This window comes from Convolutriloba macropyga, chromosome 1, assembly GCF_964194025.1.
Source record: "Convolutriloba macropyga chromosome 1, txConMacr16.3, whole genome shotgun sequence".
Classification (NCBI taxonomy): Eukaryota; Metazoa; Xenacoelomorpha; order Acoela; family Convolutidae; genus Convolutriloba; species Convolutriloba macropyga.
Window position 1 is genome coordinate 49,041,583 of NC_134468.1, and position 17,340 is coordinate 49,058,922.

General features: G+C 34.3%; 2 protein-coding genes across 10 annotated transcripts in view; both read right to left on the reverse strand.

The window, feature by feature from the left end:
- The window catches only part of LOC142339915 (uncharacterized), a 164,542-nt gene extending 149,266 nt beyond the window's left edge, over window positions 1-15,276 (reverse strand). Inside the window, exon 1 of the mRNA XM_075390278.1 lies at window positions 15,265-15,276. The gene's annotated coding sequence lies outside the window, so the exon portion shown is untranslated. The remainder of the gene's footprint in view (window positions 1-15,264) is intronic.
- Window positions 1-17,340, reverse strand: part of LOC142339873 (uncharacterized) — a 345,440-nt gene that overhangs the window by 89,431 nt on the left and 238,669 nt on the right. For all 9 annotated transcript variants that reach the window (XM_075390195.1, XM_075390220.1, XM_075390202.1 and 6 more), the window contains 3 exons: window positions 11,166-11,246; window positions 10,303-10,461; window positions 6,611-6,691 (listed from right to left, as the gene is read on the reverse strand). In XM_075390195.1, the coding sequence (XP_075246310.1) occupies window positions 6,611-6,691; window positions 10,303-10,461; window positions 11,166-11,246 (321 nt within the window). The remainder of the gene's footprint in view (window positions 1-6,610; window positions 6,692-10,302; window positions 10,462-11,165; window positions 11,247-17,340) is intronic.

The following is a 17,340-nucleotide window of genomic DNA, read 5'->3' on the forward strand; positions in this document are numbered from 1 at the left end:
CGTAAAACAGAAGAAATTTTTGGTATAGCTTGCCTAGAAAAAAGTTCGTATTTCAATCGGAAATATCGACTTATTCGCTTATTCTATTTTCAAAAATATAGAAATTTTATCGGATCAAGGAGTTGTCCAAATCGAACCAAACTCGGTTTGGAGTATTCAATGTATACCTAGAGCGTAAAACAAAAAGAGTTTTTGGTATAGCTTGTCTAGAAAAAAAGTTCATATTTCAATCGGAAATATCGATTTATTCGCTTAAGTCAGTACGGAGTCAGTGAAAATCCCAGCCATTTATTCTTGTCCGTTCTCTGTTCATGCCAAATTTAGGACAGACCAGTGTATATTATCAGTATAATTATTGTCAGTGTAACACTAACTTAAACTGTCCATTACTATGGAGCACTACGTTATCATAAATGAATCAGGAGCACAATACACATTCTAATTTTCAAAAATATAGAAATTTCTTCGGGTCAAGGAGTTGTCCAAATTGAACCAAACTTGGTATGGAGTATCCCATGTGTACCTAGAGTGTAAAGCAAAAAGAATTTTCGGTATAGCTTGCCTAGGAAAAAAGTTAGTTTTTCATACGGAAATTTCGACTTATTCGCTTATTCTATTTTCAAAAACATAGAAATTTTATCGGATCAAGGAGTTGTCCAAATCGAACCAAACTCGGTATGGAGTATCCCATGGTTAACTAGATTGTAAAACAAAAAGAATTTTTAGTATAGCTTGCCTAGGAAAAAAGTTAGTTTTTCATACGGAAATTTGCTATTATTTCGAATAACTTGAAATTATTGAATTTTAAAAATAGGTCTTTTTCATCGGGTCAAGGAGTTGTCCAAATCAAACCAAACTCGGTATCGAGTATCCCATGGTTAACTAGATTGTAAAACAAAAAGAATTTTTAGTATAGCTTGCCTAGGAAAAAAGTTAGTTTTTCATACGGAAATTTGCTATTATTTCGAATAACTTGAAATTATTGAATTTTAAAAATAGGTCTTTTTCATCGGGTCAAGGAGTTGTCCAAATCAAACCAAACTCGGTATCGAGTATCCCATGGTTAACTAGATTGTAAAACAAAAAGAATTTTTAGTATAGCTTGCCTAGGAAAAAAGTTAGTTTTTCGTACGGAAATTTGCTATTATTTCAAATAAATAATTTTAAAAATAGGTCTTTTTGATTAGGTCATAGAGTTGTCCAAACTGAACCAAATTTAGAATGGAGTATCCCAGGTCTACCTAGAGCGTAAAACAAGAAGAATTTTTGGTATAGCTTTGCTAGAAAAAAAGTGCATATTTCAATCGGAAATATCGATTTATTCGCTTATTATACGCTTATTTTATTTTCAAAAATATAGAAGTTTTATCGGGTCAAGGAGTTGTCCAAATCCAACCAAACTCGGTATGGAGTATCCCCTGTGAAGTTATAGTGTAAAACAAAAAAAGTTTTGGTATAGCTTGCATAGGAAAAAAGTAAAGTTTTCATACGGAAATTTGCTATTATTTCAAATAAATAATTTTGAAAATAGGTCTTTTTGATTAGGTCACAGAGTTGTTCAAATCAAACCAAACTTGGTATAGAGTGTCCTCTTTGTAGGTAGAGTGTAAAACAAAAAGATTTTTCTGTAAAGCTTGCCTAGGAAAAAAGTTAGTTTTTCATACGGAAATTTGCGAATTTCGCAAATAACGAATTTTAAAAATTGGTCTTTTTCATCGGGTCAAGGAGTTGTTCAAAGTGAACCAAACTTGTTATCGAGTATCCCATGGGTAACTAGATTATAAAACAAAAAGAATTTTTGGCATAGCTTGCCTAGGAAAAAAGTTAGTTTTTCATACGGAAATTTGCGAATTTCGCAAATAACGAATTTTAAAAATAGGTCTTTTTCATCGGGTCAAGGAGTTGTCCAAATCGAACCAAACTTGGCATCGAGTATCCCATGAGTACCTAGATTGTAAAACAAAAAGAATTTTTGGTATAGCTTGCCTAGGAAAAAAGTTAGTTTTTCGTACGGAAATTTGCGATTATTTCGAATAAATAACTTTAAAAATAGGTCTTTTTCATCGGGTCAAGGAGTTGTCCAAATCGAACCAAACTTGGCATCGAGTATGCCATGGGTAACTAGACTGTAAAACAAAAAGAATTTTTGGTATAGCCTGCCTAGGAAAAAAGTTAGTTTTTCGTACGGAAATTTGCTATTATTTCAAATAGGTAATTTTAAATAATTTTCAAAATTAGGTCTCTTTCATCGGGTCAAGGAGTTGTCCAAATCGAACCAAACTTGGCATCGAGTATGCCATGGGTAACTAGATTGTAAAACAAAAAGAATTTTTGGTATAGCTTGCCTAGGAAAAAAAGTTAGTTTTTCGTACGGAAATTTCGACTTATTCGCTTATTCTATTTTTAAAAACATAGAAATTTCATCGGGTCAAGGAGTTGTCCAAATCAGACCAAACTTGGTATAGAGTATCCCATGGGTAACTAAAGTCTAAAACAGAAAAAAATTTGGCATAGATTGCCTAGGAAAAAAGTTAGTTTTTCGTACGGAAATTTGCTTATTATTTCAAATAAGTAATTTTAAATAATTTTCAAAATTAGGTCTCTTTCATTGGGTCAAGGAGTTGTTCAAATCGAACCAAACTTGGAATAGAGTATCCCCTTTGTAGCTAGAGTCTAAAACAGAAGGAATTTTTGGTATAGCTTGCCTAGGAAAAAAGTTAGTTTTTCATACGGAAATTTCGACTTATTCGCTTATTCTATTTTTAAAAATATAGAAATTTCATCGGGTCAAGGAGTTGTCCAAATCAAACCAAACTTGGTATCGAGTATCCCATGGGTAACTAGAGTCTAAAACAGAAAGAATTTTTGGTATAGCTTGCCTAGGAAAAAAGTTAGTGTTTCATACGGAAATTTGCTATTATTTCGAATAACTTGAAATTATTGAATTTTAAAAATAGGTCTTTTTCATCGGGTCAAGGAGTTGTTCAAAGTGAACCAAATTTGGTATCGAGTATCCCATGTGTAACTAGATTGTAAAACGAAAAGAATTTTTGGTATAGCTTGCCTAGGAAAAAAGTTAGTATTTCATACGGAAATTTCGACTTATTCGCTTATTCTGTTTTTAAAAATATAGAAATTTCATCGGGTCAAGGAGTTGTCCAAATCAAACCAAACTTGGTGTCGAGTATCCCATGGGTAACTAGAGTCTAAAACAGAAAGAATTTTTGGTATAGCTTGCCTAGGAAAAAAGTTAGTGTTTCATACGGAAATTTGCTATTATTTCGAATAACTTGAAATTATTGAATTTTAAAAATAGGTCTTTTTCATCGGGTCAAGGAGTTGTTCAAAGTGAACCAAATTTGGTATCGAGTATCCCATGTGTAACTAGATTGTAAAACGAAAAGAATTTTTGGTATAGCTTGCCTAGGAAAAAAGTTAGTTTTTCGTACGGAAATTTCGACTTATTCGCTTATTCTATTTTTAAAAATATAGAAATTTCATCGGGTCAAGGAGTTGTCCAAATCGAACCAAACTCGGTATCGAGTATCCCATGGGTAACTAGATTGTAAAACGAAAAGAATTTTTGGTATAGCTTGCCTAGGAAAAAAGTTAGTTTTTCGTACGGAAATTTCGACTTATTCGCTTATTCTATTTTTAAAAATATAGAAATTTCATCGGGTCAAGGAGTTGTTCAAATCGAACCAAACTCGGTATCGAGTATCATATGGGTAACTAGAATCTAAAACGAAAAGAATTTTTGGTATAGCTTGCCTAGGAAAAAAGTTAGTTTTTCATACGGAAATTTGCGATTATTTCAAATATTTAATTTTAAAAATAGGTCTTTTTGATTAGGTCAAGGAGTTGTCCAAATCGAACCAAACTTGGTATCGAGTATTCCATGGGTAACTAGATTGTAAAACAAAAAGAATTTTTGGTATAGCTTGCCTAGGAAAAAAGTTAGTCTTTCGTACGGAAATTTGCTATTATTTCAAATACATAATTTTAAAAATAGGTCTTTTTGGTTAGGTCAAGGAGTTGTCCAAATCTAACCAAACTCGGTATCGAGTATCCCATGGGTAACTAGAGTCTAAAACAAAAAGAATTTTTGGTATAGCTTGCCTAGGAAAAAAGTTAGTTTTTCATACGGAAATTTGCTATTATTTCAAATATTTAATTTTAAAAATAGGCCTTTTTGATTAGGTCAAGGAGTTGTCCAAATCTAACCAAACTCGGTATCGAGTATCCCATGGGTAACTAGAGTCTAAAACAAAAAGAATTTTTGGTATAGCTTGCCTAGGAAAAAAGTTAGTTTTTCATACGGAAATTTGCTATTATTTCAAATATTTAATTTTAAAAATAGGCCTTTTTGATTAGGTCAAGGAGTTGTCCAAATCTAACCAAACTCGGTATCGAGTATCCCATGGGTAACTAGAGTGTAAAACAAAAAGAATTTTTGCGATAGCTTGCGTAGGAAAAAATTTAGTTTTTCGTACAGTTTTTTTTGAAAAAAATCAAAAATAGTTAAAAATGGGTGGGACGCCTTTCGGGCGTCAAGATTTTTCGGTGCTCTCTCTCCCCCTCTCCCCTCGTTCTCTCGCCCCTGTTTTCGTCTCTCGCTCGTCTCGCGTTCTCTCGCTCGTCTCGCGTTTTCTCGCTCGTCTCGCGTTTTCTCGCGTTTTCTCGCGTTTTCGCGCGTTTTCTCGCGTTTTCTCGCTCGTCTCTCGCGTTGTCTCGCTCGTCTCTCGCTTCCGTCTTTTGGTTTGAGTCTATGATGTGTGTTTATGATGTATGATATATGTTTCAGCTTTCTTGAATGAGTGTCAAAAAAAAGTCTTATCAAAAAAAAAGTCTTATTAGAGGTTCATTTTATTCTTAATACTGATAGATAGACATCCCTAGAATTTTGCTCACGCCAGCAAAAAAGGATGTCTACTATTAGTATAAAGATGTTCGTGTACCTCACGTAAAAAAAGACTTTATATGTGGATTTGTGGACTGATGGAACCCTCTGGCGTCTTCATCTTCAATGGGCATCTACAAGCAAAAAGGTTAGTTTTTTAGTCTGATCATGAACGCACGAATAGTCTGGTGAACGCACGAAAGTCTGATCATGAACGCACTAAAGTCTGGACATGAACGCACTAAAGGTCTGATGAACGCACAAAAAAATTGTGCGTTCATCAGACCTTTAGTGCGTTCATGTCCAGACTTTCGTGCGTTCATGATCAGACTTTCGTGCGTTCACCAGACTATTCGTGCGTTCATGATCAGACTTTCGTGCGTTCACCAGACTATTCGTGCGTTCATGATCAGACTTTCGTGCGTTCACCAGACTATTCGTGCGTTCATGATCAGACTTTCGTGCGTTCACCAGACTATTCGTGCGTTCATGATCAGACTTTCGTGCGTTCACCAGACTATTCGTGCGTTCATGATCAGACTTTCGTGCGTTCACCAGACTATTCGTGCGTTCATGATCAGACTTTCGTGCGTTCACCAGACTATTCGTGCGTTCATGTCCAGACTTTCGTGCGTTTTTCCTTGTTTCCAGACCATGTAAATTTGAACGCACGACACCCCCGTCGTGCGTTCATCTGGGTCTGGACATATCGACTTTCCGTCTGGGACCTCAACCTGGGAACGAGAGATGACTAACAACCTTACCCCACGCTTGTTATAGAGTTTGGTAAATGCTCAATGGCGGTAACAACCCTGTGGTAAAAATTCATTCAATCGATTCAACTATTCAAAATAGTTTGACAATCGAAACGTGAAAAAGAAATGTGCATGGAATTGGATAATTATAAACAAATCCAATTAAAAAGTGTTTCGAGATCAGAAATGACAACATACCCTCAGTTTTAATTGGAACCCTCAAGTGGTATATGAAAAAATGAAGAATCGACTTTTATTGCGAGCAGCGTCTATTAAAAGTTCTCTCAGCCAGTATTTTTCTACGGTTAGAATTTAAAATTAAATAGCAGTCAATGAATTCACGATTTGGGTACACAGATATTTCTCTGAAATTATTATATCGACTTCTTGTAAACTATTATCTCACTAAAACCGTGATATGCACTAGCGTCTCACCATACTTGCAGAATTTTAGGTGAAAATTTTTTGAATTGACTCGGAGTCAAGATTCCGTAACGGGACCATGATATTGGAGTTTCCCCGAGTGTACTTACTAAAACTTTAAAAACGCTTGTCTTGTAAACTTGAATAAGAAATCTTAGCTCTAATGTAAAGGGTTTGTTGGTTAAAGAGTCGGTTTGAGTTTCAAGTAAACAAAGCTTAGCTTCTAAAACTTTTCGGATCTTTTCCGTTTCTGCCCCAGCCCCTCGCCAGCTTTGTTGCATTTGATTTGCAACAACACCTCCACCCCCCACCCCCAACACACGCTGTATATTATATTACAGCATAGTTATTTAAAAATATATAGCACGTGTTTTGCAACTGAGGGGCCACAACTTGATAGAGGGGAGGCGCGCGGAGGAGAGGATAGGAGAGGAGGGGGGAGGGGGCAAAAAGGGTAAAAGTCCAATTTTTCCTAAAGAAAAAGACATTATTGTTGATACCGTTCCTCATGCACAAAGATAGATCCTCTTACCTCCTTGATGAGAGTGTAGTATTTGCGTTTGAGCACTGCCTCTGTTTCTTCGTTGAATGCCAAATCATTTCGCATGAAATCCTGTCAAAAGTGAGAATGAAAACACACACATTTACGTCACTCTTCAAATGTCTAATCCCCCCCACTCATCCTACTCGCGTGAATAAATAACTGCTTGGATAGAATACTCTTTTGAATGGGTACACTTTCCCTTTATGGATAGACAAAGATAATAGCAGTAGGTGGTTTCAACGGGGCTTTCAGCACTGCTTTCAACAATTGTTAGACTGCTTGCTGTGGAACAATACATTCAAATAGCTTCAAAATCAAAGGGAAGCAAATCAAAACCGAGATTGGTCTGCAAATGTCATTTATTGTCACTTCAAAATTTGAATACTTTTACTCTTCTGATTTTGAAGTACAAAAAAAAACCACAAGAATAATCGGCAATGTGTGTTTTCGCACATAATATGCCAGCTTGCGATTGATAAAAAAGGATGTTTAAAAGCTAAATTTTGAAATTTATTTTCTATGTTATCCTCAGATAAAAATTTGAACATAACTCAATCCTGTTGCATGGGCCGGTTGACCAGTAACAATATACTAATTTGAGATTTTTCTTGCTTCCAGAATAATTATGACAGCCTCTTCGATAAAAAAGAGCAATAGTTGCAACAGTTGAAATCTGGAATCGTTTTTTCCAGTCAATTAAATCTCTAAATATAAGCAAGATCCCCCAATTTGTTGCTTCCTCGATAAAGAAACGTGTTCAAAAGATCAGAAAATTACTGGAGAACCTGGAATACAAGAGCGACCCACAGTGTGCTCTTGGTATTCTACATAGTTGCCTGGGTGCACCAAAAATGGTGTATTCACTGCGCTGAAATACACCACCAGAAGACGCTGTAAATACTTTTGAAGAATTTGACTCGCTTCAAAGGACAACTTTCGAGAATATACTGGGAACTGGGAACAGTCTTGTCCAATGAGTCATGGCATCAAGCATGTTTGACTGGCATTGGAATCCGACGACCGTCTGAACAGATAAAAGTAGCCTATATTGGTTCGATATCGCAGTCTGCTAAATTAGTAGAGCTTATAAATGGCCAACGTCCGACAACATATCACACTTTTACCAAAATGATTGTTGAAATAAATTGTTTGTCAATATCGCAGCCTACTCAAAGCAAAACACAGGATGTCCTCGACGAAGTTGCTCTCAATATATTAATTGAAACTCAAACATCCGAAAGGGGAAAAGCTCGTATATTATCACTCTCTCTGCCTCAATCAGGAGTATGGTTATCGGCAGCTCCCATACCGGCTCTCGGCCTCCATCTCTTGCCAAACGAGTTTCGTGCAGCTGTTGAGTACAGACTGGGCGCTCCCATGTATGAATAAAAGGAAGTGTCCCTATTGTAAAACAGAATCATTGCTGTTGCATGTCATGGGCGGGGCGATATGATTTCTCGACACGACCGCTTAAGGGACAAAACTTTTTCCACTTGCAGCGCTGCCAACCTGTCACCAGTTTGCGAGCAGAAAAATCTGATTCCAGAAACAAATTCTCGACCTGGAGATGTGTATTTACCTTGCTGGTCTGCTGGGGTAAAATGAATCATAAAAACCTCGTAGGAATCGGCAAATAAATTTAAAAGTTCATTATTAGGAATTTATTGCTGTTCAGTACTTTGCGAATGATGGCAAGAAACAAGACATATGGCAATCTAAGCAACTCGAGCCAAAATATGCTTCGAACAACTTACTTGTTATCTAAACCCAGCTGAAAAAAATTCTAAAAATTAGCTGGAGACGTTGATTTCTTATATATAAAAATTTAATGAAAGATTTTACATTGGATATTTTTTGCCAGGTCAAAGAGCAATACCAATCAGTTTCTGTCTTACCTAAATAGCAAAATTGTTATCACAACCGATTCTATTTGTTATTTGAAGCTCACTAGCAGGCCCAAGAAGATGAAAAATTGGTCTCACAGAAGTTTGTAGCACTTATTTTTGGTTTTTTAGCTTTCAGCATACAATGGTCTGACAGATTTTGAATCAGTGATTTTCAAGCAAATTATAAACCTTTAATTTTTCAAACAAAAGTAGTTGAACTTTTATTGAACCTTTAGAATTTGTTTACAACTCATAGTTTTAAGAAGTCAAAATTGAATTTTGATGCAAAATTTCTGCAACTTATGATCAATTTTCAGAAAATGTTTTGCACACCATTGATCTTCTAGAAAAGTGCATTGTTCGACCTATGAAGTTCAAAAAATTGAGCCACAATTGTATTTAACATACACTTCAATGAAATGTTAATCAACTGCACACAAGATCAAGAAAAAAAAGTTGGCCTAAAAGTTAATGTTTTCACGGTTTTTCTACTTTTAATGAGTCTGCATTGGAGCTAAATATCAACGAGAGAAAAAATTTGACTGAAATGCAATAATTTGACAAGTTTCTTTTTGATGTAAAACTCGAATACAGTTCATAAATTTTACGTTGCGGTGTCTATTAAGTTGCCATTGCTTATTATCTCAATTTTACAGGTAGGACAAAGAACTAGCATAGGGGATTAATGATGTCAAAATTGTTTTCAAAAATTGATCTTTTAAGTTATTTTATCGGTTTAAGTCTTGCACTGACATAAAATGAACTCAACACTATAATTAGTTTTCCCCCTTAAAAGATGCCTCTGCAAACGCGTTTTTAATTGATGCCTCGCATTTCAAATTATCAAGAGAATACTGGGTTCTAAAAGACGTGGAAAACGACTAATTAACCTATAACTCTTAGTGCTGGAAAATTTTTGATAACAAGGTACGAATAAATTGAATTTCGTGAAAATATGGTCTAAAATCCGTTATTCAATCCAAATGGTCTAAAATTCGTAAAGAACTATTCCTCCATTATCAGATTTATAACATTACCTTACTGTCTCGATATCATTTGTTCAGGTTTGTTTTCCAAATTTTGTGTTAGAGTACAAATAATTTATTCAAATATAGTTCATAATCAGCTGCTTTTAATCTGTAAAAACAAAAGTTAATAAAATAAAAAATTCCACTAAAACCATGTCATGTTTTGAACCTGGTTCAATTAAACAATTGAAAACGCTTGCTACATCAAAGACATTTTCAGCGAAAGCTGAGGACATTGTTTGGTAATTATTGTATTCGGGCAAAAAAAATGAAACCTTTCAAAAATGAAATCTTTTGGCAAAAATGAAATCTTTTTCTTAACCGTGCAAAATTTTGTTTACGTCCCTAATTTGTTTAGCCTGCAAATTGTAAGCTGCTAATTGTAGGAATTTTTATTGATTTTGATCTAACATCTTCTTCATAAAATATCAAAAGCACACTCTTAATTTATTTAAGCTTTTAATAAGAGCGAAAATGTCGAAATTACAAAAAATGGACGGAAAATTTTAGCCTCAATTTTTTCGAGAGATTACAACGTTTCGGCTCATTTTCAGCACATTTCTCACATAACTTCGAAATTTTTTTCAGCGCATTTTTTACAAAATTTAATTGCAGCTTCAGCGCATCCGTCTCAAAATTTCAGCGCATTTACATAATTTCAGTACATTTCTTACATATTTTTGAGGAAATTTCTTGACCCCGGTTACCAACAAAGATGTCTACCTGTTTTATACATGTGTAAAGTGCGGCCTGAAATAGTACTAACAAGAGTGCAACAAGCATCTGGTTTCATGAACTCATAACTCCGCTCTTTGCTACCTCCACTTTTCCACACTCCCCCGTTGCTCTTGGGGGGTTTCTTAGGTCGGGGGTTGCCCACTCCTAGGTCATGGATACTCTGCATTCGCTTCAGACCACTGTGATACTAAAACGCACACCAGAGTTGCCCACATCATACCGCAGTAGAAATGCAATTATATGAGAAGTTTGCTCAACGTCATTTCACTCAATGCAAATAGTACATAATAAGTATTAGAGCAACTCGTTGCTCGTTATGTTGATACTATGTCAACACCATTATAGTGAGAGTAAAGTTTGGGACCTATGTGGGTTGCGACCCCACAATCTCTTAATTGATTGCAATCCTGTGCTCTCTACTGAGCCAACTGGTCCACACTGCGAGAGTCCTACTATGCTCTCTTATATTGAGCTATCATTTCAAGCTCCATCTTATGATCACAACTTACTTACTAGAGTGTATACTCTAACAATAAGAAACTTGATATCTTTGAAACATTCAAACAAATAAAAAGTTTTAATTCAGTGCCAAAAGTTCTTAACGCTGACTGAAATAATGACTACTCTAAAATAATTTTTACGCAAGCAGTTCCCGAGTTAGGTTTGGATCAACATCGTCTTGCAACTTCTCTCCAAATTAGACTAGCCAAGAATCTTTCAAGATCTTGTTAAATTAACATGTAGTCTTTGTGCGCTAGATTTAGTCAACAATAAGATCACTTTCAGATTCAGGTCCAAAAGACTCTTCTGCATACCCATGCTCCTCGTCGTTCCCAAAACAGATCTGGAAGCAATTAAACGTAGATGTTTGTTGTAAGTTAGTAGACTAACCTGTTCTGACAAGAGGTTGGCTTCTCTGGAGAATATTCTGTCCAGTTGGAACGTCAGCTCCTCATTCGATTTCTCATTCTCCTGAAACAGTTCAACTGCTCAACTTACAATTCAAAAAGAGAAATTTGAGAGGAACCCACGTAGAATCATTATTCATGCCTACATTTATTTATACTTTCTTTTACAATACTATAGCGCTGTATTTTTTCATATCCGTCTTTAGACTTTTATTTGAAATTAGAAGTTTCTTCATCCTAGAGGTTGAACAAACTTGTAAAGGATTTAAAGATCAACATTCATCTGAGTACAAGATTCTATATAGTTTTTCTCTGGGGAAGATAAGAAATTCTTGCCTGTGAGTTAAAAAAAGTAACAACAAATTTTACTGAGTTCTAGCACAATTAATTAAACATTGTTTGTTTTTTCGGAAAATACTTATGTACCAGTTTGGTAATTTTTCTGAAATTGATGTACGATAAGGGTTGAAATGAACTGAAAAAGTACAAATGGGGAAAATGGGCAAGGTAACGAAATTTTGACCTATACAGCTAATGACAGGCCGAAAGTGGGTCCCATTAATTTTTTATATAAAAAAGAATTTCAACACTTTTCAACGTTTCCATTCTATTGGCTGCAACCATTAAAACACCATTAAAAAACTTTTAACCGAATTCAAAAACTGTTTGAAAAAGTGGAGAAGCCAAATATTCTAATTTTTTTAAAAACTTTATGAGCAATAATGCGCTCATGTTTTATATATTTTTGTTCCACACTCGCTTCCACAAAAATTTTGATAGTTTTCGAGCTTCATTGCTGCAAGGACTTTACGGTTTAAGCTGTGAAATGATTTACTGTTTTTACTGTTTTTCTGGAACCAAATGGCATCAATTTAATGAAACAGCACTAAATTTTTGTTTTTCTTTCTGTTTTTGTAGAAAAAGCATTTAAAGGAAAAATATTTTGCAAAAAGGTCTACAAAGTAACAGAAATGACCAAACTTCGACTTTTGTAGCTGCAGAGGGCCGAGTGTACATGTATCATTAACTTTTTTTGCAAAAATTTCATGAATTTGTTATTGATTTTATTTCGCTGAAAACTTTACAATCGAGCTAAACACGTGGGATGCCCTCATCAAAAGTTGAAAACTGTCTTAACAAAAAAAGAGGCGTACGGTTCTTCCAAATAAAGTGAAAGTAAATAACCATTCACATGTTTTTTTGTCAAACACACGGGCTCACGCACAAATGTGCTAACAAGAACGCTGACACGTGTTCACAAGCACAACAAAATGAAAGTTCATACACACGCATATCAACAAACGCATATACAAATTTACCTCACAAATGCATACAAAAACAAGGCTGCTCGGTAATGTGCGATGGCACATAAGGTTCCGACCCCGCCCATCCACAATTTTGGCATAATTGTCTACCATATGAGAAACAGATAGAAAAACCCAAAAGCCCAAAAAAGCCCAAATATTTTTCAAAAAAAATGTGTATGAACGATAAGATAGCTTCCAAAGGAAATAAACCAGTGGAGTAAAAATTGAAGCATTAGATTGCTGTGATATGCCAAAATTAAGATAGCGAGTCAAGACGAACAAAATCAAACAACAACAACAACAACAACAAAAACAACAACAACAAAAACAACAACAACAACAACAACAACAACAACAACAACAACAACAACAACAACCACAACAACAACAGCAACAACAACAACAACAAACATTAATTACATCAAAAGCTTTTTGTCCGTTTTAAAAAACAAAATTTATTAAAAAAGTCAACATACCGCCAGATAAACCTAAAATTAAACCACATAACTTATAAATCGCAAGAAAAGATATGGACCAGTCCATTAAAAGATTTGGTAACAATTAGACAAAAAAGAACAAAAACAGTAAAGTTAAAAAATTGGCTTTTTTAAATTAACTTCAAATTAATGAAAACCATTAGAAAACAAACCAAAGCTTTGCAATTAACAATGCTTCTATAGAAGGGCATTAGGACCTGTCCTTATCCATTTTTTTAAGCGGCTAAAAAGAACAACAAAAAAACAACAAAAAAAATTCAATTGAAACTTGCCAGTAAACGCTGTCAAAACCGTCAAGCCATATTTTGGCCCTCAGAATATATTCAATTGCGCCTTCTACAAACAACGATAATGTAGTATGTGGCCATTTATTAGTGATATTAGGTAACAAGTAGACAAAAAAGAGAAAAGGTCAAAATTATGTAATAATTTTGTTTTTTTTTTCGAAACACATTTATATCCAAAGTCATGAAAGACATTAATTACAAAATGAAATATTTAAAAAGGGTTGTTTATTCATCCAAAAGAATGCTTTGAGACCTGCAATTATCCAGAATATGTCTTGCGTCGACAAATATGACAAAAATCTAACTAATTTACTTTTTTTGTAAAAAAAAAAACCGGTGTCGAAGTCAGTAAGGTCATAACGCATTCTTCAAAAAAAAAGATTTTGGGACATCAATCCCTTTTGACACCTTACGCCGACACCCATCATGTCTTTTTTACCTGTAATTAACGAGATTAGGTAAAAAAAAAGAAAAATAAAAAGAACAAACTTGCGAAGTTAAAAAGTTTTTTTTAGTTTTGGAAAACGATTGTCTTCAAAGTCATGAAAGCTATCATCTATCTACTAATATCAGAATATCGGCTCATTTATTTTTCTATGAAAAGCCAGTGAAACCTATAACTATAAAAGAAATTTCATACGACCGAAACGATAAAGTAAAATTGACAGTTGAAGACAAAATTAAAAAATTCAATTAACTTCTTCAAGAAAGAAGGGTCGAGGCCGTTAAAACGATAATCTATATCTTTCAAAAATTTAATATGTTCAATTGTGTCTTATTTTGAACGCTAATAAAGTGATCTGAGAACTGTTAATAATGTGATAATGTGACCAAAAAACGTGAAAAACTGGCCAATATCAGAAAACAAAGAAAATATGAAATCTAGTAGTATCAAAGCCAGAAAACAATAACTTCAGGCTTAAAACCGCAATTGAGACTAAACTCTAAATCAGTAGAATGAAGAAGCATTCCTTCTTTGCTGACACTGAGCTATAAATTGACCAAATTAAGAAAAAAAGAGTAAAAGTTCATTAAGCCATTATTTATTTAAAAATCAATTATTTTTTAAAGTCGAAACGATCATAAACTTTCAAGTAAAAAACTAAATGCATTAACTTGGAGCTGCTTAGGAAATCAATTGGAACTATCACTCCTGAGCCTTGATTTGATATGTTCTGTTCTTTACTATTAAAAAAAGTCTTTTTTCAAAAAAAAGACCGACTGATTACAATCCGAATTCTTTTTGGATTGTAACAGTGCAAGATTGGCCCAAAACTAGGCCTACTAATGCTAATTGTCCGTTAGGAACAATTGATTTTTCGAAAGTTGTAGATATTTTATTTACAGAGCAATCTCAGTGGAAGTTGTAGTTGGAATAGCCCCCTTCTGAGTCTGCAAAGATTGTATTAGTATTGTTTGGGGTTGTACTGCCGGCACATTTATTCAAAGTGGACTAAAGTAGCTTATTTCGAGCTATTTTGGATGAAAAAGCCTGAATTTTGAAATATTTATCCTGAGTTTTTGACCGAAAAAATTAAATCAGAATAATCAACAATGATTGTTTGTCTTTAAAAAAAATCAACGACACTTCTTAAAAATTTTAACAAATTTTTAGCAAAATTGACGAAAATCTAGCCAAAAATTTCCGAAAATGTGAATAAAAACAACGTGAATTCACTCTGCTTTTCTCAGAAGTTTGAACCTCGATATTTCCCTGTAGAAAACGAAAATTTAGAAAATCTTTTTAATTCCATATTCTACGCAGGACGAGCTTTCTAATGATACCAGTCTCAACTCTCTACGATAAATATATCAATCGGCGACGAAAATTGACTGAACAAAAAAAATCCATTTGAGTATATAGTTCCTCCCCCCTCAAGAGGGGTCGGAACAACAAGAATGCAGGCTCGCCACAAACATCGATGTATTAGTAATAAAAAAATTTTGCAATCTGAACTAGAGATCAATTCGTTCTGCGTAAAATAGTGTAAATTTAATAAGTTATTTTTTAAGTATTACAGTGCTTTAATTGGCTTGAGCGTTTGGTGTTCCAACAAATTAACATAACAGCGCTTAGTGGAAATCAGATTCAATGTGGTAAATGACTATGCAGCAATTGGGATCTTTCTGATTCGGAAAATGTAAATAATCAAACAAAGCCGGGTCTATTGCCAATTCCATATAATCTGGATCATTGAGATCTTATTGTTTTCAACAAAAATTTATTCGGACAATCAGTGATGAATACAAAAGACTTCTGGGAGATGAGTGTTAATGATTTCAGGACTGGCTCCAGCATCACTACTTGTGTTTTGATGAATTACGATGAATTTTTGGCATATCCAGTTTTTGCGCTAATGAATGCAAGATTCTGACGGCATTTATTTTATTTTCAGTTCTGGTTCATTAAATTGCGTTTTGTGCGAAATGAGTGACTTAATAATTTTCTTCTTTTCAAAGAAAATTGACTTTTGTTGCACTTTTTAGCAATTTTCCTAACAAATACCAAACAGACAACAAGAAAAACTGTCCATTAGAAGACGTGAACTGAATCTGAACCCCCCATATAAGGGTAAACCATGATGTTGGACTTAATTCATTTTATAATTAATACTAATTGATGCACTTTTTCCCGATCTTTTCATATCACATTCTTTACGTATTACAAAAGGTTTTGATTGCCATAGAAGTCTTGAAAGGTGCTCCCTTGGCATAAAATTTCACGGACCACCATGGGAATTGAAACCATTTAAGCTAACGGTTTTAAACTCACAAAGCTCTTCCCTATATGGGTGAAGATGAGCCAAAAATTAATGTCTCAACAATCTTTTTTTTTTTAATTTTTGTTTTTTTGTTTGGTTAATTTACGTAATTTAACCCTCTTGCTCAAGCGATTTCAAATTGTGCACTGCAAGGCCGGGATAAATTGTTATTTTTGTGAATTTCTCGACCGCGATTAATGATTGGAGTCCTTAGTCAAATATATCTCTGCTTGTTTTGCGGGCAAAATTGTTGGGAGCAATTTGACCAACGCAAGATGAAGACAAGAAATCCTGAGAAATTAGGGATAGTAAGGCATTGAAAGAAAGATAATTGCATTGATCTTTCAATGGACAAGGATTTGTAAATTAAACCTTGATCCAGTAATTGTGACCAGGTTGTTGAAGAAGACTAAGATCTATTTAATTGAGTTTTGTTGTAGCTATGATACTGAGCACCAATGACAGAATATGGCTTTAAATGATACTTCAGATTATTATTGTGATTAAGCTACATTATCTTGAAATTCCTTTCGACGAAAGCTTCACAGGCCACTGTGGCCATTTCTGCCATTTATAAAATATTTAATTTGAAAAAAGACACTTTTCTAACCTTTTCTGTAAGGCAAATAAAAAATTTGGGCTACTGATGTAAATAATAAAATTGAAACTCTCCAAGAAATTCACAGTTGAAACCGTTACAACCGTTTCAAAATGAAGGACAATTGTTTTCAGCAATTGGAATTCCTCAGAAAGACGCTACCCAAATTTTACTAAGCTGCAATTTGCCTAATTGATTTCGTTTACTGCTTAGGATGGCTTCTTTTTTAAATTTGTTTAGTAACCGTTCGTTCTCTACAGTGACAACAATTTCCCAATTCATAAGGCGACGAAAATATTTAATCTTTTGATTCATAGAACTGAAATTCTACAATATTTTCAAAAACAAACAACCAGATTTTGGAATTATAATTACATCAATAAATTTCAGCATGTAAGTAAGCAAATTTGAACTCTCTGAGCAAAACTGACAGAACAAAACGATAAGCTGGTTTTATTTCTTTGCAAAAACTTTTTGCGATGAAACATTTGACGTAGCTCTAGTTGAGACCAAATTGCTATCTTGCGTGATCTTGGAAGATTCTGGAAAAAAATGTTTATCACGCAAGACCTTAAAAGAAAATGGTTATGTTGCCAGATCTCTCCAGATGATGGTTATCTTGCAGGATCTTGCGAGACTAAAAGCTATCTTGTCCAGCTCTGATCACATTGGTGGTAATAAATTTCCCTTAACTTGGGAAACAATTT